Raw genomic sequence first — 22,653 nt, forward strand, 5'->3', positions numbered from 1 at the left:
AGCGAAGACACCAAAATCTGGGCAGCAACCATTTGTTTCAAAATACTCCCAACCTGATACAAACCTGCCCAACACATCCTAAAATTCAAATATAAGTAATTAAAGGACTGAAATGAAACAAATGCAACAATACTAAACCGTGGAACCTAAGTCCAGAATACTGTACATAAAGGGGAAAACCCGGGATCGCTATAAAAATAATTATAAGCATATAATAAAATTGTGTGCCTATGTTATATTATTTTATACTTGTTAGACTACCAATTTAATACAAATCAATGATATTGTAGGCAGTCAAATGAAAAAATAAAAAATAAGAGAGAACTTCAATAGTTATTCTTATATTGAGATGGTCTGCTTAGAAAAAAAAATATTTAAAAAATTACTAAGAATTTAAAATGTGTTGAGTTTTAATTTGTAGGTATATTTTTTAAAATTCATTATACAAAACATTTTCACATGAAAAATATTTAGAAAAATGATATTACTTAAATGTATGGTGAGGATAGAGAGAGGAAAAAAAAAGTGATCAAAGATAGATGTCAAACTATCAATTCAGGTGAATGAATGTACTGTACAATAATCTTTTTAAAGACAAAACTACCTTTTTATTCTTTTCTTTTTTAGAAAATATATCATCCGTCTCAACAAATACAAAAGACAAGAAACAAAGAATATTTTATGAATAGAAATAAATTAAATGATATTATGACATATTATTACATCTTAACATGACAGTTGTTGATTGTAATGTTGTGATATTAAATGTATTATTCAATTTTCATCTGAGTTGCACTGTGGAAGGTGGCCGAGAAGGTAGTGACATTTGAGCTACAAGTAGAGAACCCGCTTGATGAGGTGACTATGCCGGATTCCTTGAACGGTGGTCGTGGTGGCACTTGAGGAGATGACCGTAGCAACATGGCACTATTTGAATCCAATTAGTTGGCCATCGTTGTACTTTATTGGTTGATTGGAGTTGTTGCCATAGACTATAAATTTGTTATGGTTTTCTCCTGTATCTCATTCTTCTATGTTTAGATTTTGTAAGGTAATTTGTGGGGAAAAATAAATAAATAAACAAAAAAAGTAAACAAAAATTTATTTAATATTGCATTCACTTCTCTAACTTTTTCTTCATTTGCCTCCACAAATCTTCCACAAATTCAAAATATAAAATTAACAAACATTAATGCCTTATAGATTTACCCAAAAAAGTAACTAATCTTAATAAATTGCATTTCAATAACCAAGAAAACCCTCCATTTGTTTTTACATTGGAACAGTTCATTTGCATTGTCTCCGCATTTAAAGAGCAGGGGGCACAACAGCTACTGCAGTGTAGCGAAATGGGCCCATTTCGGGATCCATTTTGACAATCCGAACCGTTCACATTTTAGAATACATCAAGTAGAACATACTTGCAAAAAATCGAGTTAACCAGATATCGTTAACCTATTCATCCACTCACATTTGTATCTACAAAAATAAATAATAATTATGATTTAAAGTATTAAAATGAATACAAATGTAAGTGGATGAAAGGGTTAACAATATTCGATTAACTTAATTTTTTGCGTGTATGTTCTACTTGATGTATTCTAAAATGTGAACAATTTGAATTATCGAAATGAACTCTGAAATGGGGCCATTTCGCTACACAGCAATGATTGTTGTGCCCCCCAGACAGCAGCCACCCCCATACCCTTTTTGTGGAGGGTTATAAACTTTATATTTGGAAATATCAATTGAATCCCGAAGATCAACAGATGGGTTGATTTGATTGTTGCTTTATAATCTTACATTCACTACTAGAAAATGAACCCTCGGTTATTAAAAAATTAATCATTAAAACCTTTTTTTTGGTCATCGAAAGTCAATGGTGACTAAAATCTTTACTCGCCCAAGTAATCACCGAAGGCTTCTCGGTGATAATATTGGTGACAAGATTTATGTTGGTCGCTAATTCTCTCCTATTTGACTACTAAAACTAACTTAGTCCTTAATTGACACTTTTTGGGGACTAAAATCGTCGTTGCCGTGGAGGGTTATAAACTTTCTTCACATTTGGAAATATCAATTGAATCCTGAAGATCAACAGATGGGTTGATTTGATTGTTGCTTTATAATCTATCATTCACTATTAGAAAATGAACATTCGGTTATTAAAAAATTGGCTATTAAAACTTTTTTTTAGTCATCGAAAGTCAATGGTGACTAAAATCTTTAGTCGCCCAGGTAGTCACCGAAGGCTTCTCGGTGATAATATTGGTGACTAAATTTATGTTGGTCGCTAATTCTCTCATCTTTGACTATTAAAACTAACTTAGTCCTTAATTGACACTTTTGGGGGACTAAAATTGTAGTTGCCGAAAGTTCTCAAATAAAAATAACTAAAATGTTTAGTCGCTAATACATTTTTGTCATAAATACTCCTACATTTAGCGACCAAATATTTTAGTTGTCGTTTTATGTCACATTTAGCCATCAAATATTTTACTTCCCAAATAATAAATATTTTAGTAGAATTGTATTTTACAACAGAACATTTTAGTCGTTGAAGAATGCCATTTTTTTTCGTGACTAAAATATTTGGTCGGGAAAAGTTTTTTTCCTCATCTTGATTTGTTTTGGCTACTAACTATTTGGTCGGCAAAAGTCTTTTTTTCCCTACTAAATATATAGTCACGAAAAATCTTTGCTTGCTTTTTTGGTTGCCAAATATTTAGTCGCCAAAAACTTCTTTTTTTTTTGCTACTAAACGTTTAGTCGCCAAAAGCTTTATTTAGTGTTGTTTTAATTAATTTCTTAACAACCTATATTTATTCCATTATTAGTGCAACTTGTACGCAGTACATAAAAAAAAAATACATATACCGATTATATCATCAACCATTTCACAATGTGCACACATTTAACATTCAACCATCCAAAAAATTTATATTTGATGTTAAATTCCAAATGTAATAGAAATTTCATACAAACCAATTATGTTCTATATGAGAAATTATTTGGTGGTCTTTGTGTGTAGTGAGATGATACTAAGAACATTACGATTAGTGGAGGAAGTGAGACTTACCGAGAAGTTATTCTTTGGATTTAGATGAAAGCAGTGTGTTCCAGTCAATGGGAACAATACATAGAGGAAAAAAGCCACAACATATGTAATAATTTTAGGAATTTTGTTTATAATTATCACATTTTTTAAAATTTCATTGGTTAGGCACACCATATCAACATGATGAAGTAGTGTATCTAACCTATTAAATAATTTCTCAAGACTTACGATTTGGTAAGTATAATATTTAATAAGAGTATTGTCATATGATACTCTAAATTTTTCCTATTCTCTAGTTGTGTATGCATTTTTTTTTAAATATATGTGAATGGATGTATCAGTTGAAGCCCAAATATTTTTGGTTATCGAAAATTATTATTTTATTTATTGAGTGGTGTTAGGGCTATAAGCCTTCGTTTGGCAAAGTTGGTTGGAATTAAAAAATATATAAAAAGAAAAAATTAGATTAAATAAGTCAACAAGATAAAATATTACATCCAAATCATAATCATTTTATTTTTTCTCTCACAAAAGTCAAAAATGTTTTGTCAAACAAACTTTTTAGTCCCAAAGTCCCAACTTAAAAATGAAATAATTATAATTTAAATATAAAATTTTATCTTATTAATTTTTTAATTTATTTTATTTTTTAATGACTATTTTAACACCAACTGACTTGGCCAAACAATAGTGTGTTTGGTTTCAGTTTTTTAAATTCAGTTTTCTGAAAATTGAGTTTTTTGTTTTTCGTGTTTTTTTGTTTTTAATGAATATTTTTTAAATTTTAAGTAATTTTTTTACTTTTTTAGATGCAACTTACGTAGACGTATCTAAATAGTAAAATATTTGTGAAAAAATATTTTAAAAATTTAATAAATACTCAAAAATATTTTTTAAAAAAATACTGAATTTTTATATTTTTGGTATTTAGTGAATTTTTTAAAGATTTTTTTCACAAATATTATACTTTTTAAGTGTATTTATGTCAAGTGTGTTTAAAAATTAAAAAAATTACTTAAAATATTAAAAAAATTCAGTGAAAACATAAAAATATGAAAAATGAAGAAGTAAAATTTTTTAAGAAGTAAATTCTAAAAACTAAAACCAAACAAATGAATAATGTTTGTTTGGAAGAAACTCACAATGTGATGAAATCACCTAAAAGAGTAGTGATGGTCAGACGAATTTATAGTAGTGATGGTCAGATGGCTAGCCATGTGATAGGAGTAATTTAGGTTTTTTATAATAAATAAATAAATAAATAAAAAGTAAAACTAATCATGATTTGAAAATTAATTTTTTTAACTTTTTATAATAAAATTTATAAAAATATAAAGAGATTGATTTCACAAATTGTAAAAACTTTTTACCTAAAAATTATTATTTCCAAACAACACTTTAGAATTTGAAATAAATGTTTGAGATTTAATCAATACTTACCTCTACAATACAAAATTTACATCATTGATAAAAAACAATCATGGTAATTTTCTTGTTCCATAAACTTTTACGTTCTATAATGTATATTATCTTGGAGTGTGACTAATAAACACTATTTGACATAAATTAAATAAATACATTTATTTAGATAAGTGTACTTATTTAGGTCACATCGCCTTTATGTCAAATAGTACATTTTGACTTATTAACTTATTTGAGTATTATTTTTTTTAGTTTTTGCACGTTGTTTTGTAATAAATAAAAAAATTAATTTTTTTTCGCACTTCCCAAAACAACTCTTATTAAATTTTAATCTACAGACCAATTGATGTGTCAAATTCTATCATTCAACAGTCAACGCGAATCTTTCTACCTGTGTGTGGGTTTCATTCCTTGTGTATTAATTGTAATTTTCTCTCTCACTTTGAGAATTTTTTTCTAAAAAAATTATATTATATTTGATTTTTATTAATATAATTGTAATATATTAAATTTTATTATAATATCTTTTATAAATCAAATTTTAAACAAAAAAAATCCATCATTCAACCCGCTCACCTTTTTAGACCTTACTAATTGAATTGGGTCGGTTTTGGTTGATGAAACTGATAGTTTTTTTAATTTTTTTTTTCACACCTCTATACATAAGTTTATCAAGTATCAATTTGTTCAAATTTTATTTGGAAATTTAACAAGCTTTTAACCATGTTTAAATTTGACTTGCGAATAAATTTTTAATGAGACATGTTTAAGCAATTTGATTCATTTTACATTACGATATTTAAAAACAATGAGACCCATTATTATGACTGCAACCGATCTTGAATTTTTAAAGATCCTAAGCAAAATCTTAACATGGGGCCATTTATATACACAAAAATAAATACTAATATTATATAGAAAATCATAGCATGGGTTCATATGACAAGTAAATATTGAGATTTTTTTGACAATAGATTCAAATAGTTACAAATTAAAAATTTGTTATAAAAAATAATTATTTATTCTATTTTTATACACGTCTTTTTATAAAAAATAAAAAAATAACTAAAAAAGCTAATTTTTAAAATAATCCTGAATATAACAGTGATATCACATAGAGATATCAGTATTCAATGAGCAATAATTTTGATTTGCGATAAGAATCACAACATTAGAGATAAAAATCGTTTACTTAATCTCTTTTATAACTTGTTTTTAACCGATAACACTCTGGTTTTATTACATATTTTTTACTGTGAAAAAAAAAACCATAAAAAATTAGACAAATAGAATAAGCATTCGTTTGGGAAGTGGGTTGGCTTTTTTGGCTATTTTAGCCTGGGGCTAAAAAGCCTCGTTTGAGAAGGGCTTTTGACTTTTTTTGGTTTTTTTGGCTTTTTGTGAGAAAAAGAATGTAATGATTATGAATTGGATGTGATGTTTTGTCTTATTGGGCTAAAAAGCCTATTTTATTTTTTGTGACTAAAACAACAAAAAAAGTCTACCTTTTGGCTTCCCAAACGAAGCCAAATGGTTGAGAATTCAGTGGAGGATAATTTAGAGGGAATCCACCGACCATGTAAGCATTAGCATTAAGGTCTCGTTTGAGAACATGTTTTGACAACATTACTTTTAAATTTAAAAGTTAAAAAGTCATTAAAAAAATTAAAAAATCAACAACTTATATAAAAAAGTCAAAGATTTTTTTTCTCTACTTTTACACATCTTTTCGTAAAAAATCAAAAAGTTATCACAAACATACTAATTTTTTTTACACCATATTTTAACCAAAAAACTAAAAAATTACTAAAAAAACTTATTTTCAAATGAGGCCTAAGTACTAAATAATCATCTTGGAACCTATTTATTACCCACAAAGCTCCTACTGAATTTCTCCATGAAAATGGTAGAAATCTCAAAATTCTACCAAAATTTATCAAAGGCCTCATATGGGTGTAGAACCCACACAATATAAGTCTCATACTCATATAAGATAATTAATTAAAAATTTAGGATCTCTATCATTAGTCTTCCCCTATTCCTCATTCCTTCAAATCCCCCCCTTCTCTGCTTTTTTTTCCTTTTCACTACAACTTAATTTTATTTCATCTCTCACGTCTCTCTCTCTCTCTCTCAATTTGTGAATTATAGAGGAAATGGGTATCTTCTCATTGATGATAGGAATAGCATGGCCGAGCCAGTTTGGATCAACCTCAACTGCTGAACAAGTTACCTAAGGGATTAATGCTACCATTCTCCCCGCCATTGTTACTGGTTAGACTTTCTCAGAACATATGCATATCTATAAAAATATATATGTCTATATCATTTGCATTATAATGTTTCTTTCATACCTTATTTAGGGTTATTTAGTTTTTGAGTTGAGCTAAAAAATCACAAAAGGACAAAAAAAAGTAAAAAAATCACAAAAAGTCCAAAATCACAAAAGGACAAAAAAAAAAATCCACCATTCTAAAGCTAAAAAGCCAATCAAGAATACCAAAAGAACAAAAAAGTCTTAGGCTAAAAAAGTCAACAAAGTCAATTAAAAAAGTCATTGCCAAACGAATGCTTTGTTTGGTGAGTTTTGGTTTTTGTTTTTCGTGGTAATTATCAAAAATAAAAAATTAAAAGTTAAAAACCTATCATTTTTATGTCTTTTAAGTTGCGCTTGTTTCAAAATGAAATGTTTTATACAGAAAAATTATTTTTGTTTTTATTTTTGACGTTTGGTTGGCACTTAAAACAAAAATATTTTATTGTTTAAAAGAGAAATTTTGATTCAATAAAGTGTCATTTAAGACTTTTTAGTGAGTTAAGATATTTTATTTGAAAATGTAGTGAGTGAAAATTAATTTTATAAAAATTAATGGTAAATCATTTTTTAAAAAATTATATAAAAATATTTTCCATGAAAAAGTTTTACTTATTTTTTGTTCAATCAAACAATCAAAAATAAATAAAATATTTTTAATAAAAATATTTTATTTCAAAACAAACAAAACCTTAATGAAAATAGTTTTCAAAAATTCAATAAACAATTTAAAAATATCTCCTAAACGGAAAAATAATTTGTCAAATAAGTTTTTTTAGAATCAAGTGATTTTTTTTTATCTTTGTTTTTTTTTTTTTTTTTTTTGGTCAAATATTCTAGTTACATATCTGACAGACGGTTAGCCGGTCAAATTGTCCTTAGGCAATTGACTAGATATGAAGAAAAAAAATTAGGATTAAAAATATATATATATATATATATATATATATATTCTAGTTACATATCTAACAGACATTTGGCCGGCCAAACTGTCGTTAGGCAATTGATTGGACATGAAGAAAAAAAAAATTAGGGATCATTACACTGACAATCAGTGAAACTTATTTACCAAAAGATGAGAAATATTAATAATAAATAATATTTTTTTTATTAATTTATAAATAAATTACACTGACACCAATGTAGGTAATTGTTCCAAAAAATTATTTTTTTTATCTGATGATCAATCTCTCCACATAATCACGTGGTGAAGAGAGACTTGGAAGAAAGAAAGATTTGAAGCCCGTTTGATTGTCATGATTAGATATAAAGATTTGAGAAGAATATGTAGTACTTAAGGATAAAAATGAAATATAATATGTTGGAGGATATGAGATGAATTATATATACTGTGGGGTCACTTATATTATATTTGGTTAAGATAAGATATAAGATGAGATAAGAGGAAAGTAATTATTTTTGATCTTTGGATGAAAGATTTCCTATATTCGATGGTAAGGGATATACAATACCATGGGGGTTGATATTGCATATCCCTTTTTGAGGGATATACTATCCGGACTCCCTATATCCGGAGTAACCAAACATAGGATATAGGAAAACAAGAAAACATGTAAACCCACCTCATATTATATTGGGTCCCCTCATATCCGGCCCATATATATACCCAAACAAACAGGGGAAATCTCTTACCTAGTTGATGTTATTGTTAGTCGATCACATTGTGAATAAATTAATAGTAATTTTAGAATGGCCATTTTTTATTTTTTTAATATTAAATTCAGATTTAATTATTTAAAATTATCATTTATGTTCAGATTTATTTTACATATAGACCATAGATCATATAAATTAATCTCCATTACATGACGACTTACCCAAATTTTTTTTGGATGAATAGGTCTTCGTTTCCAGATTTATTCTTTATTTTTATTATTACATGTGTCATTCAATATAATCATAACACATGAAATTGTAAACAAAATAAGTGAATAATATTTACACATGAATTATATTAATAATTTAATATCAAAATGACGTGTCTATAACATTATTGTAATTATAAGTCATATTAAAAGTATGCATTTTAACTTTTAATAAATAGATAGATATAAATGAGACGCATTATTTTGCATTACTTGACGCCATAGATTTGTGGCTATACATTACTCGATGCCATAGTTTGGATAGAAGATTTTCCTAGGGTTCGTTTGGGAAGTGAGTTGGTTTTTTGGCTTTTTGGCTATTTTAGCCCAGGGCTAAAAACCTCGTTTGAAAGGACTTTTTAACTTTTTTGGCTTTTGTGAGAGAAAAAATATAATGATTATGGGTTGAATGTGATATTTTATCTTATTGGGCTAAAAAGCTTATTTTATCTTTTTGTGATTAAAATAACCCTAAAGCCAATCCAACCATTCTTCCCAAATGAAGCCTATCTCTCTTCGCCCGTTGGTGCTGCAAGATGATGCTAGTATATTGTAATCTTACCTTTTGGGCTTTCCCCATCTAAAAATAAAATAAAATTACCCTATAAAATTTGATAAATAAATGTGATAATTCTATTATTCACTAGGTTTGGTTTTTAATTTTCAAAAATAATTTTTTATTTTTCATGTTTTGTTATCTTTAGTGAGTTTTTTTTTTTCATATTTTAGTTATTTTTAAAATATACATAATCTAAATATACTTAACAAAGTAAATATTTGTAAAAATAATTTTCTTATTTTTTGTATTTGACAAGTTTTATAAATTTTTTTCACAATATTTTTACATTTTAAGTGCATTAATAAACCAAACCAAACGAAGCCTTAAGTCCCATCAAATGGGGTCGGCTACATGAATCCTTCTTCTCCACGCGGCCCTATCAAAGGCCATTTCATTAGTCAAATTAAGTAGATTCATATCTCTATTTATAACGCTAGTCAACGTTAATCTAGGCCTACCCCGTCCCCTAACACTTCCATCTACCGTTACAGCATCGCATCTCTTCACTACTGCCTCTGTTGGTCTCCGTTGAATAAAAAATTAAAATATTAAAAAATTAAAAATAATAATTAAAAATTCAAAAACTATTCTTGAAAATTATAAAATCGAAGAGAGGAATTGTAAAAATGAGAAGAGAACTTAATGATGGGAGAGAGTGGTTGCAGGAGGAGCAAGTGGGATTGGGTTAGAGACAGCAAGAGTGTTAGCTCTGAGGAATGTCCATGTCATCATTGCAGCGAGGAACAGGGAAGCTGCTAATGAAGCCAAACACCTCATCCTTAAAGACTATGAAACCGCTCGTGTGGATGTCCTAAAACTTGACGTCTCCTCAATCAACTCAATTAAAGCCTTTGTTAATCACTTCAACTCTCTCAATCTTCCCCTCAACATCTTAATGTACTCTCTCTCTCTCTCTCTCTCTCTTTGAAAATAAACAAAAAAATTGCAAGTTTTGAATAATCTATATTTGTTTCAAAAACAATGCTGGTGTTATGTTTTGCCCATACCAGCTATCTGAAGATGGAATTGAGATGCAATTTGCAACAAATCATCTTGGTATGTACTACTCTCACTATGCATATATGCCTTAATTATTGTGGTGTGTTACAAACTTGTCTTATATTATTTCGCTAAGCCCCAAAACTTTTCGTTTATGTCTCGTTTGCCAACTATATATTTTAGTCAAAATGTCACTATAAGTTGTCACATCGCTCTCTCTACTTTTTTGCACATCCTTTCGTAAAAAGTCAAAAAGTTACTAAAATATATTTTAGGAAATTACACGTTTGGTGACCAAATTTTTTAGTTGCCAAAGGTTATTTTTTTGTCACCGAAAGTCAATGGCGACTAAAGTTCTTCGTCACCCCATTAGTCACCAAAGCCTTGCCGGCAATAGTCAATCACGACTAAATTGGCGTTGGTCACTAATTATCTCAGCTACTAAAATTTAGTCACCAAACATAACTTTTTGGCGACGAAATATTTAGTCACCAAAAGTAGTCAAAACAAAATGAAATTCTCTTCTAGCGACTAAAATATTTAGTCGCTACAACATTTTAGTCGCTAATAATAATACATTTACCGACTAAAAATTTTAGTCGTTAATAATAATACATTTAGCAACTAAATAGTTTAGTTATTGTTAGTTTTCACTACTAAACAGTTTAGTCACCAAAAGAGTGGATATTTTCATTTCCTTCTATTTTACGACGAAATAGTTTAGTCGCCGAAGGATGCCGTGGTCTTGGGTGACTAAAATATTTAGTTGGCAATAGTTTCTTCCCTCATTCTGATTTGTTTTGGCTACTAACTATTTGGTCTCCAAAAGTCTTTTGTTTTTTTTTTTACTACTAAATATATAGACACCAAAAACTTTTGCTTGCATTTTTGGCTACCAAAATATTTAGTCGCTAAAAACGTTATAATTTGTTTTTTTTTTTTTAAATTAATTTCTCAACCACCTGTATTTATTCTATTATTAGTGCAACATGTACCCTGTATATAAACAAAATAATCCTAGAATACTAATTATATTAACAACTATTTCACAACGTGCACACATTTCACTTTCAACCATCCAAAAATTTCATATTTACCGTCAAACTCTAAACGTAATACAAACGAAGACAAGTTAAAACAGTTCTTGCCAAACAAAGGCAAAGAATTAGGTCCTCAAGCTATGCATCCTCTATCCCCAAACCCGATAAAGTGCATGAATGGATGCTCTGAATCCATGGGGGCACAAATGAAAGCAGTAGGCAATTCATGTACATGTGAGATCCAGCCCTTAACATGAATACAATATTACAAACATCCAGCAGCATCATTAACCATGTAGACATGTAAAAAATCTACATTGCCACATCAGGGTCACAAAAAAACTTTTACACGCTGCAGTAGCCAGAGCAATAATAATTTGGGCTCATTGATCTTGAGACACAAGCACTTTTGTTCAGAGCTCACCGACGCTCATACAAACAAGGCTTCAACTCAGGCCATTCAATTTCCCTCTTGGAATTTTGCTTCTCTTGTATAGCAAAGAATGAAGTTATTTTAATGGGCACTTGAACAGGTATTGTCAACAAAGCAAATGGGCATATATACTCTTGTAAGAAAAATGGGGATAAAGCTACTAACCTTTTTCTTGAAGTATAATAATATAAACATTTTGTTGGAAAAATCTTGCACATAATACTTATAAATTAGAGAGAATAAATGGGAAAATTAGATTGTTATGAACAATGAGAGAACATGAATAATCTCAATATACATTTGCCGAACATGAATAATCTTGCACATATTGCTATGAGAGAACATGAATACTTAACCCACCCATATATATATATATTGTAGATAATCTCAATACCTATATTTTCATTACTCTCCCCTCTCTTATTATAATTTTCTTCCCTAGACCACATGTGCATTGAGATACTAAATAGAAAAATCCAAGTACAATGAATCATTAATCGAGGAAGCCAATTACCAAAGTAATTTTACCTTGGGTAACTTGAAGATTTTCGGTGTAGACTTTAATAGGATGAAGTATCAATAAATCTTAAAATGTGATCTTGTAAATTGTTTAATCTTTCATTTTTTCTTATGAACCCAAATATCTCATTAAAGTGAAAATTACATAAGAGAGTAATCACTTATATGTTTGGGTTTAATTTTTTAGGGATAAAAGTGGGTTTCTCTAAATGTAAAATTACATATTTAGGCAATCCGTGCTATAGAGATTTTGATTTTTTCCTCATTTTGGAACAAATCTCACATTACGCACAATAATGTAACACTCTAATATAACACTTCAATAACGTAATAATTCAATGTAATACACTAAAAAATTTCTTTGTGTACTTTTCTCAAACGTAATAACATAACACTCCAAAAAAACCCCATAGTGTATTTTTCTCAAACGTAACACTCCAATGTAACACACCGAAATGTAACACTCCAATCAATGTAATCTCAAACGTAATACTCCAATGTAACACACACAAAAAAAAAACTAAAAAACTAAAAAACTCTTAATGTACTTTTTTCAATTGTAACACTCACAGTTTGAAATTATACATTTGCCCAAAGGTTACTACAGAATTTTTGTACTCCTTTTGGAATGGTTTAAAGAGTCCCACATCATTATTTTTGGAATGTTACATTTGAGAAAAGTATACTAAGAAATTTTGTTATGTATTACATTGGAGTGTTACACTAACGTTGTGTTTGGTTGGGGGATTTGGGAAACGATTTGAAAAGGAAAATGGAAAAGGTGTGTGAAACTAAAATGAATGCATATTTTATTCACATTTCACCTAACTTTTCCTTTTTCATTTTCAAATCTCTTCCTAAATCCCCCAACCGAACATAATGAGTTTTTTGTAGTATTATATCGGAGTGTTACGTTTGAGAAAAGTGCACTAAGAATTTTTTTCTGGAGTGTTACGTTTGAGTGTTACATTGGAGTGTTTCAGTTTGAAATTATACATTTGCCCAAAACTTACTAAGGAGTTTTTATACTCTTTTTAAAATGTTTGAAGAATCGCACATTGTTTTGGAATGTTTAAAAATTTTCATATTTCAAGTCATTTTTGTACTCCTTTTGAAATGTTTTCCAAATAAAAAAAAAATCACATATAAAAATCATCCCAAATTTGATTCTCATATATTATGTACCTTACCTTTCTATCACAAAAGAAAAAGAAAGAAAGAAAGAAACATAATAGAAATAAGGGTATAACCATAAATCTAATTTTTAAATAATATATTAAATCTACCTTTCCAAAATCAATGGGACTAATTGATCTATAAAAAAATCTTTAGGGTTAAATAAATCACCATTACTCAAGATGAAATTTATAAGTAAATTTTTCATTTTAATATTTATTTATAACCAAACCAAATCAAATGGAATTAAACTTTGCATATCAATCAATTGGGTCAACTAATTCGTATATGTTTTTTAATATTTATTTATATTCTAAAAAAAAACAAGAAGATAAAATGAAAAATTTAGTCAGAATTTGTTAACAAAAAATAAAATCTAAAAACATCCCACTTTATTAAATAATATAATTAAAAAAATAAAAAAATCTCACCATTTCCTAGGACATACTTTTTAAGTTTATTATAATGAGATTCACATATTCCTTCTCTATAATTCTTGTCATCCAAACATAATCAAATAGAAAGAATTGGTCCATGAAAGAGATATCAGATCAATTCTTGAACTTATTTTTATCCATTCAATGCTATACAATTCAATTTAAGAAAATTCCTAAAATTCAAGTCTCTTCATCTCTTTAACCACTGAAAAAAAAAAACCTTAATTTCTACTTCTATCTCTTCATCTCCTCTCATTTGTGTCATACTAAAGAGAAAAAAAATAAAGAAAATATAAAAAAGAAAAGAGAGCAAAAGTTATATATAATTATGTGAAAGAATTTATCATTCACTGGGAGTCAAAATTGTTAGTCTCAGCTAATTCCAGACTCTATTTGGGAAAGTCTCATGGACCTTGACTTCAATTCCACACTAGTGGTTCATCATCGTCTACTGCACACTTTGCACAAAAACAAACCAACCATTTAATATACTATTTATAAGATTCATACATAATATTTCATTTTCATTGTATTTAGATTATAAATTTAAATACTGATTTAAATTTTTTTTTTTAAAAAAAAACTTATATTTCATTCATATTATTTAAGGAAAATTGGTTTAACATCCTTCTCAAACTTTTAGTAATAGGAGAGGTACACAATAAATTTTTTTGTAGTCTAAGTTCCCTCACCCATACCCATGTATAACACCCACTCTTTCATTCTCTCTCCTCTCTCTTCTTGCACCAAACAACTCCTCTTTCTCTCTCCTCTTTGTCCACATCATTGTTTAAAGCTTCATTGGCATTGACAACGACGGAGGAATTCGCACTAGCAAGATTTATAAAGCTTTGCCAATAGAGATCGTCGATTTATATAAAGATTCCTGATAGTGCTTTATTCAACAAGACTTATATGAAGCAAAGCACTAGTCCTCATTGTTGTTCCTCCGATCACTAGTCATCTGATGAAGATTCCTCCGTCAACAAATATCACTACCCTCAAAGGACAAATATCAAGAAGCAAAGCATTAGTAAGATTTATAAAGCATTATAGCAGATATGAAAGCAGAAACAAAATGCATCAGTTACATATCCACAAGCACAACTTGAAAATATTCATCATTGTTTCTCTTACTTTTTTCTTGTTTCTTCTTCATTGTCTTTATTGTTGATCTCAATAAACTAAATCTTAAAATCTTCATACAACATTTAATGAGGAAATCTACATAAAAAGATGTATTCAAGAGCTAGGGACATGGATTCAGCAAAGAAGGTATTTGATGAAATGCCAATGAGGGAATGTCTAAGGTCTCTCAAATCAATCCAGAGAAATTTCAATCCAAACCAGAGAATTTCTCTGGACCAACCCAAAGAAAATTCAGTTCAAACCAAAGAATTTCTCTAGTCCAAACCAGAGAAATTCAATCTAATACACGAAGCAGAAGCAGCAATCGTTATGCACAAAAGTGAAAGACAATCCCACCAAGAAAACACAACATCTACCTAGTCAAGATGTGCATCTATAGGTATGAACAAAGCCAAAAAAAATTGTGAACAAAGTTGGGACCATGAATTCGTTTAGTAACTTGCTACTATGGATCTTGGGCGGGGCTTCATCTACAGGGTTCAACTCATTTCTTTCGATGTTTAGAGACGTGCGAGATCAAGGTGGCCAAGTTAATCCAGATCTAGCTAGGTAGGAAAATCATACAATACAAAATGCTCACTAAGGATTGGAATATTGGTTGGTCCTTGTATTTTTTGAATGTTTAATTCTAATGTCATTGTAAAGGGTTTTGTAGAAATATTAGTTTATACATAAATGGTTACATAAACTGGATATGGAGTAATGGTCAACAACAACAGTATTATTAATAAACAGAAGTTGAAATAAGAAAAGGAAAGGAAAAAAATTTCTCTAGAAATTTCTCTAGTTTGAACTCGGAGAAATTTCAATTTTCTCTGGTTTGAAACCAGAGAAATTTGGTATTGGTGATGTATAAAATTTTCTCTGTGATGTGTCTAGAGAAATTTGGTATTGGAGATGTGTAAAATTTTTCTGTGATGTGTCCAGAGAAATTTCGTGTGAGTGATGTGTAAAATTTGTTCTGTGATGTGTCTAGAGAAATTTGGTGTCGGTGATGTATAAAATTTTCTTTTTGATGTGTCCAGAGAAATTTGGAATTGGAATTGGAATTTTCTCTGTGATATGCCCAGAGAACTTTGGAATTTTCTTAGTGATTTGTTCAGAGAAATTCTCTAAATCGAATTTTCTCTAGATCGATGTTGAGGGACCTTAGGTATTATGAAAATATTGAGTGTCCTTTATGCTATAAAATCTTAATATCCTCATGATATTTTTTTTCATACATGATCTATAGTGAAGTATGAATTGAATTCAATCTACACCACATATATCCATTTGTGGATAAATTTGGGGTGCCAAATTATGAGACCTAGTTTTTTTTTGTAAAAAGAACAGTCTATTTGGTTTGTCTCCAAAAACATGTTTGGTTGAAAATTTTTAATTTTTTTTTTCAACTACACATTAATAATCACTTTTTCATTCTCTTCTCTTTTTCTCAATCACTTTTTCTCTTACACCCATTTAATCAACTACAAAAAAAAAAATATTAAATCATCCCAACCTCCAACATTTGAAAATTATTTTCGAAATATAAAATTAAACAAATTTTCAAAATTTTAAATTCTCTTCAAAAATTTATTTTTAAAATAATATGTCAAAACACAAACCCTATATTTGCTTCCTTTTCCTCCCTTCTCTCTCTCTCCTGGTACACCAAAGACGGACTTGGTTCTCCGGCATTGACTGGATTCCCAGGTAGACCACTTCGGCCACATGGCATAGTCGGAGATCGGTGAGCCCAGCTGCACCTGATAAATTTTCCTAATTTTCTTTATTTGGCATTTTTACTCAATTCATGCTTTTATATAGGTAGGTGATTGATTACATTTCTTGCAAAATCGCATGAGATTCTCTACAGATTTCGTGGGTTTAATTTTTCTGTTCGTTTCTATCTAAACCTGTTTATGATAAACATTAAAACCCATCAAATTTATTCAGATTTACCAATTTAACTTTCCTGATTTCTTTCTATTTGTTTCTATCTAAACTTGTTTATGATAAATATTTTTAAATTTTTTTAATAAAAAATGAGTTTTTTAAATAAAAATAATTTATTTTATGAATTTTAGGTTTAATTTATGAATTTTAGGTTTAATAAAAATAAAAATAAGGATGAAAAAAGAAAAAAGGAAAAAAAAAAGACGGGAAAAAAATAAAGGAGGAGAGAGAAATAGAAGAAAGAGAGAGGGGAGAGAAAGAGAGACGGGTGAATCAGCAAAAGGGGGAAAAAAAATAAAAAAAGAGAAACAAAAGAGGGGAAAGTGAAATGAGAGAGAGAGAGAGAGAGAGAGGGGGAGGGAGACGGTATCAAAAAAAAAAAAGAAAAAAAAAAAGGGGAAGACGAAGAAAAGGGAGGAGAAGGAGAAGGAGAAGAAGATGGAGACAGAAGACGAAGACGAGGAGGAGAAGAAGAAGAGAGCAGACGAAGAATACCTCAGCTTTTTCAATTGATCTGAACAGGTTAGGGCTCCTCTCCTCTCCTCCCTTCTCTTTCTCTCTTTGTCTCTTTCTCTCCAACCGTTAGGGCTTCGATCCACCTCGTGCGTGTCATTTGCCTTCGATTCGTAGATGTTGGGTTTGAGATCAAACTACTTTTATTCGAAATGCTACAATCTAGAGTTTCCGGTTCTCTTGGATTTAGGGCTTTGATTTGGTATTGACCTAGAGTTCTCTGTACTAATTTTTTCCTTTTCTTTCTTTCTTTCTTTTTCATTTTTTTAAAAAAAAATAGCTAAAGATTTGAAAACTGATGTTAAATTTTTTCGTATAATTCCAAAAACAGAGGATGGTTACGTAATTACCATCATGCCGTAGTTTTATACGCAAATGTTTTTGGGTTGATTTGTTAGCCTGCTTTTTATGAATCCATATTAAGAAATTAGACCAAGTTATGAGCTTTCTCTCTACATTGAATTGGCTTTTCCTTGAGCTTCTTATGGGCTCATGAATTTGGCAACGAAGTGATTATGATGGGTCAAACAGATTATTGTAATGATATAATATTGTTAGTTTAAACAGATTTATCTCATCTCATGCTTATGTTTCCTGTAGAGCCGATCTTATATTTGTCTTGTTTACTCTATTCTGGGGTGGTATGACCTCACTTTTCTTATAAAAATACAATGACATTCACCATATGTTGTTGGTCCTTATCGAACATCTCTTTAATATTGGATTCATTGCAGGGTAGAAATGTCGATGCCTTGATTTTGTATTGACAAGCTGTGCCCTCTGTGTCTCAGATCCAATTATGATTATCCTTTGCCCTGTAGGTATGTGTATGTATTGTTTCTATCGATTTTGCTGTCAATGCTACTTTCTGAATGTGTTTTGTTTGAGTGGAAGTGTTTTAGCTTTTCATTGAAGTGGATAGGTGAGGTTGTTCAACCATAATTTGATTCAATTTACACTTCTTCTATGCGTCTGCAACATAGTAAGACTTGATTCTTTTACTCTCTTTTTTGATTCAGATAGAAAACTTGAAGATCTAATGATAAATTTTTTGTGAAAATCCAATAAAATTTTAGCACATTTTGCAATAGAGTTTGAAGGCATTGATTTATTGTGCTCCCGTGGAACAACTTCAAGAAATTTGACTTATTTTGAATTGTTTCAAGTGTCTCTTCGACTAAAAAACTTATAGAAAACAGTAGGTTAAAATAGAATTCAGCATAACAGTAAAACAGAACACAACCTAGTTTGAGATTTATTTAAAATTCATTTATTGGAATTTTCTTCTATTACACAATATACTAGAATCATGGAGGGATTGTCTGTTAAAATTTCATGAAATTACGAGGAAGAGAACTATTTTTAAAAATTCATCAAAGTCAGGCCTCTGCACAATTTCAATTCTGCGCAATCTTGAAAACTCACCCCAAAAATAGCTATGCTTTTGCTTTACTAAATCCTCTTTTCATTCCATCTTGTAAACATGATTTAAACTACATAAAAGATCAACTATGAAGCACGGGTACTCCAAAAATAGTGCCGTACAAGTACCGGGTATTTACCGGGTGCGGGTACGCGAACCGGTACGGCGGTATGCGTACCGGGTACGGCAAAAGAGGGTCCGCTACGTTTGGCTCATTTGGGTATGCCATGGGTACGCTAGGACCAATTTTATTTTATTTTTCTGCCCTTGCAGATCAGCAATTATTGTTATTGTTTTTTTAATTTTTTTTTGTGCCGTTGTAAATCAGTAATTTTGATGTTTCTCTGCTGTCCTGTCTTCTGTCTGTATGAATTGTATAAGCATATCATCAAATCATTTTGATGTTTTTTAAAAGCAATTTGAACCAAAAAAAATAACAAGGCCTATAAAGGGTAGTTCTGTGTATGACTATGCATTATGCTTTTGCTTCAGATCCTCCTAGAATTTCTTTATAAAATCTTTAATCGTAACAAACTTTTAAAGTTTATGCACAAAACATTAAAAATTGGTACTGTATTAGTTGATTAGTAGTAGTTGGGAATGATGCAATTTTATGTATTATGCAAATTGCAATTGACAACCTGCCCCAATTGAGAGTTTTTTTTCCTTTACTGTTGGCAATTAACTTTAAATTTTTCTATGGTCTCCTGTTATTTCTTTGGTCTTACCCTATAAAAATAGCAAATTGATGAGCAAAAAGAAAGATTTTAAAAATAAATTATGATCACAAATTCACAGTGCATAACATGTCAAAGTGAGAGATTTCACAAATATTATTTTTAACGCTTAATGGTTTTAAATTATAGGAAAATGAGTAGTATTTTTTTTAGTTTTGATATTTAATTTTAATTTGTAGGTTGGATCCTTTAACCATAATTATATTAAAAAAAAAATAAAAATATCGGCGTACCGTAGCCATACCCCTATCGTACTTTTTTTGAGTTTTGCCGAATCGGCGTACCCGCACTCGTACCCGTACCATACTCGTACCCGCACCCATGCTTCCTTGAAGATCAATAAATTCGTGCTTGAAACAATTTAACAACAAATTAAAAATTGAATTGGAAAATTTACAGACCAAGAACTTTTTGTCAAGCTCTCTAGAAATTGAGTGAAGTTCTGCTTAAGGACTTGTACCTCACACCTCATCGTGTTTCGAATTTTTTTGTAGGGAATGTGGTATTGAGAAACAACCTTTTTATTTATTTATTTATTTTTTGGGGAGGGGGATTGCACTAATTGAGACTAGGTGAGGCACAATTTTTAAGGTCACAATTTTCTGGATAAGGAAAATTGCTTCTACGAATCATCTTCTTCCTTTTCTTGGTGCTTTTGCTCTTTCCAAATATCTAGTTAATCATGAATAGTAGAGTCGAGTCCAATTATATCCTTTGTTCTTGTATAGTATTTTGGTTCTTAACTCTCAAATCTTTGAAGCCCTTTTAACTGTCTCTTTGTGATGCTAGCTGTTTAGACATAATTGATAGTTACCTAAATCATTTTGAACCGAAATGATGCGGAAGTGGCTTCGGCAGAGTTAGTACTAGTTGTGGAGAAACATGTGTTAGAATCTGCTTCTCTTGATTTTGTTGTTAAAGCCATATTTTTCTTGTTACCAGATACATTCTTGGTGTTATATGGAAAATTCCATTTTGTGGGGTGTCCAATAATTATCCACTTTATTTTATTTATTTATGCATTTATATATTTTTTGGGGGACTTTTAACCTCTTTTCCCTTTTCCTACTTAACAAAAATTCCTCTGTTCCAAGGTATTCTGGAGCCGCATCCTGGAGCTATCGACAGCAGCCCAAGCAAGTCACACCTAGAAATGGGTATGTTGGTATTGGTGAACAATACCTTATAGTATATAGTCTGTAATATTATACCACAATGTATTTTCCAAATAGATGATTTGTGCTGCTAATCTCATATAATTTAGTCAAGACGTTCCAAATTTTTTTCACGATACACGAGGCAGTGATGAACACTGAAGACACAATGTGATTGAAAAAATCCTTCAATCTGCTTTAAAATTGTAGTATAGGATCCACCAGCCCTTTTTGATGAATCGATAGTGAAAGCAATGGAAGCTTCAACACGAGCTAACCTTGTGTGCAAATTGATGATTAGTAGAGCTTACCTTGATTCCATATTTAATAATATTTTAGTGTTAAACTAAGCATGATTAGAGTTAAACTTGGTCATTTAAGATAATGAAACAATTAGTGGCCTAAGCTAATTATTTCATACAACAAAAGAGAGAAGGATGGAGAAAGTTAGAGAAACTTTTTTCTTGAGAGGTAGAAGAGAAAAGAAAGAGAAATAAGAAGAAAATTAAAGTGTATTAAAATTCATCCATTTGGACTTGAGAATTGAATACTTAGGTGATTTAAAAAACTTTAAGTGCAGTGTTTAAGTTAAACTAAGATCATTAAGTTATAATTAGTCAGTAAATTCTCTATCTTAGAGAATAAGCATGATTAGTTTGAGTTAAACTTGGTCACTTAAGAAAATGAAGTTGATTATATATAAATTTTGGTTTAAATTCACTTAAATGAGTAGCAAAAGCAACCCTACCAATGAAAATCTTTCCCCACATACAAACAGACTACCTGATGAAATACATGTTATAGGAAACTCTCTTATCAACGGTTCATTAGATGTTTCACCGTTATACAAAATGGTAAGGTTTATGCATGATTACAAGTCTCTGGTTCGAGATGACTTACTTTGCCTTGTCTGGAGGAACATCTCTCAACCACTCAAGGTCAATGCTTCCATGTTTTCTAACCATTCGGTTTTAGGAAATCCTGCGTAATTATGTAATCATTATTAAATTTTTTTTTTTTTAATTCGTTTATGCATTTAGCTTGTTATTACACACGGCTAGGGCCATTTGAAGGTGATTTTGACAAATTTGAAACTTTTAAAATATGATTTGTACTTGTACCTTGATTTACTCTGCTAGCAAGTTGTTCATTCCTAGTTCTCTAATAGAATTAGAAAAATCTCATTGACATCTGCACATTGTATAGCTTCATAGTCCAGGGAGTCCATAGTAATAACTGATGTACCTTTTTGTGACCAAACTTACCTTTTGCATATAGAGGGCATTAGCACCTTCCAAACTAGGGCAGGATGCCCTTCTTTCGAGGATTGTGTTATTGCCTCTTTGAATGATTTAGTGAATCCTAGATCTCATTTCTAAATTGGGACAGGGCAACGCTACCCCCAAATAGGCATGAATGCAAATTATCTGCGTATGTGATATTTTGGAAATGATTTGAATTGATTCAAGGGATCAACAATGAGAAACACAGTGATTTCATTTCCAAAATCTGGGGAGTCTGATATGGCAATGATTTGATTCAAAGATTTGGGGGTTCAATTTATGCAGTGATTCATATTTTGATAATGATTTGAGTAATCAGTAGTAAATTAAGGGGGTGGTTTTCCAATTATAAAGAATTTGAGTTTGAATTTGGGTTTTTACCAGTGTTACAAATAAAAAAAAAAAAAAAAGGAAGAAGAAATTTTGCCTTTTTAAAATTTAAATCTCCAAAAAAACATGTGATTAAAGAATAAGTTGTAAGAAAAAGAAACTTTCCAACTTAAGTAGAGGCTTGGAGGTTATGGAAGGTGTTTGATTGAATAAGAATCTTTAAATCATTGACATTAGGGGGAATTTCAACTTTTATGAAAAATGGTAGATAAGGAAGTGGTGA

The 22,653-nt window shown here is 29.9% G+C and overlaps 1 protein-coding gene across 37 annotated transcripts in view; it reads left to right on the plus strand.

Annotated features, from left to right (window-relative positions):
• Positions 1 to 17,196: 17,196 nt before the first annotated feature.
• LOC114265942 (uncharacterized) overlaps positions 17,197 to 22,653 on the plus strand; it is a 63,696-nt gene continuing 58,239 nt past the window's right edge. For 25 of the 37 annotated variants that reach the window (XR_014363574.1, XR_014363575.1, XR_014363577.1 and 22 more), the window contains exons 1-3: positions 17,197 to 17,452; positions 18,178 to 18,264; positions 20,698 to 20,760. Coding sequence is in view for 9 of the 37 variants with exons in the window: in XM_082919303.1 (XP_082775429.1) it covers positions 18,243 to 18,264; positions 20,698 to 20,760 (85 nt within the window). In the remaining 28 variants the exon portion in view is untranslated. The remainder of the gene's footprint in view (positions 17,453 to 18,177; positions 18,265 to 20,697; positions 20,761 to 22,653) is intronic. The other 12 variants (XR_014363578.1, XM_082919310.1, XR_014363582.1 and 9 more) reach the window with 10 other exon arrangements.

This window comes from Camellia sinensis, chromosome 3 (assembly GCF_055761805.1).
Source record: "Camellia sinensis isolate YWXY chromosome 3, ASM5576180v1, whole genome shotgun sequence".
NCBI classification, from domain to species: Eukaryota; Viridiplantae; Streptophyta; class Magnoliopsida; order Ericales; family Theaceae; genus Camellia; species Camellia sinensis.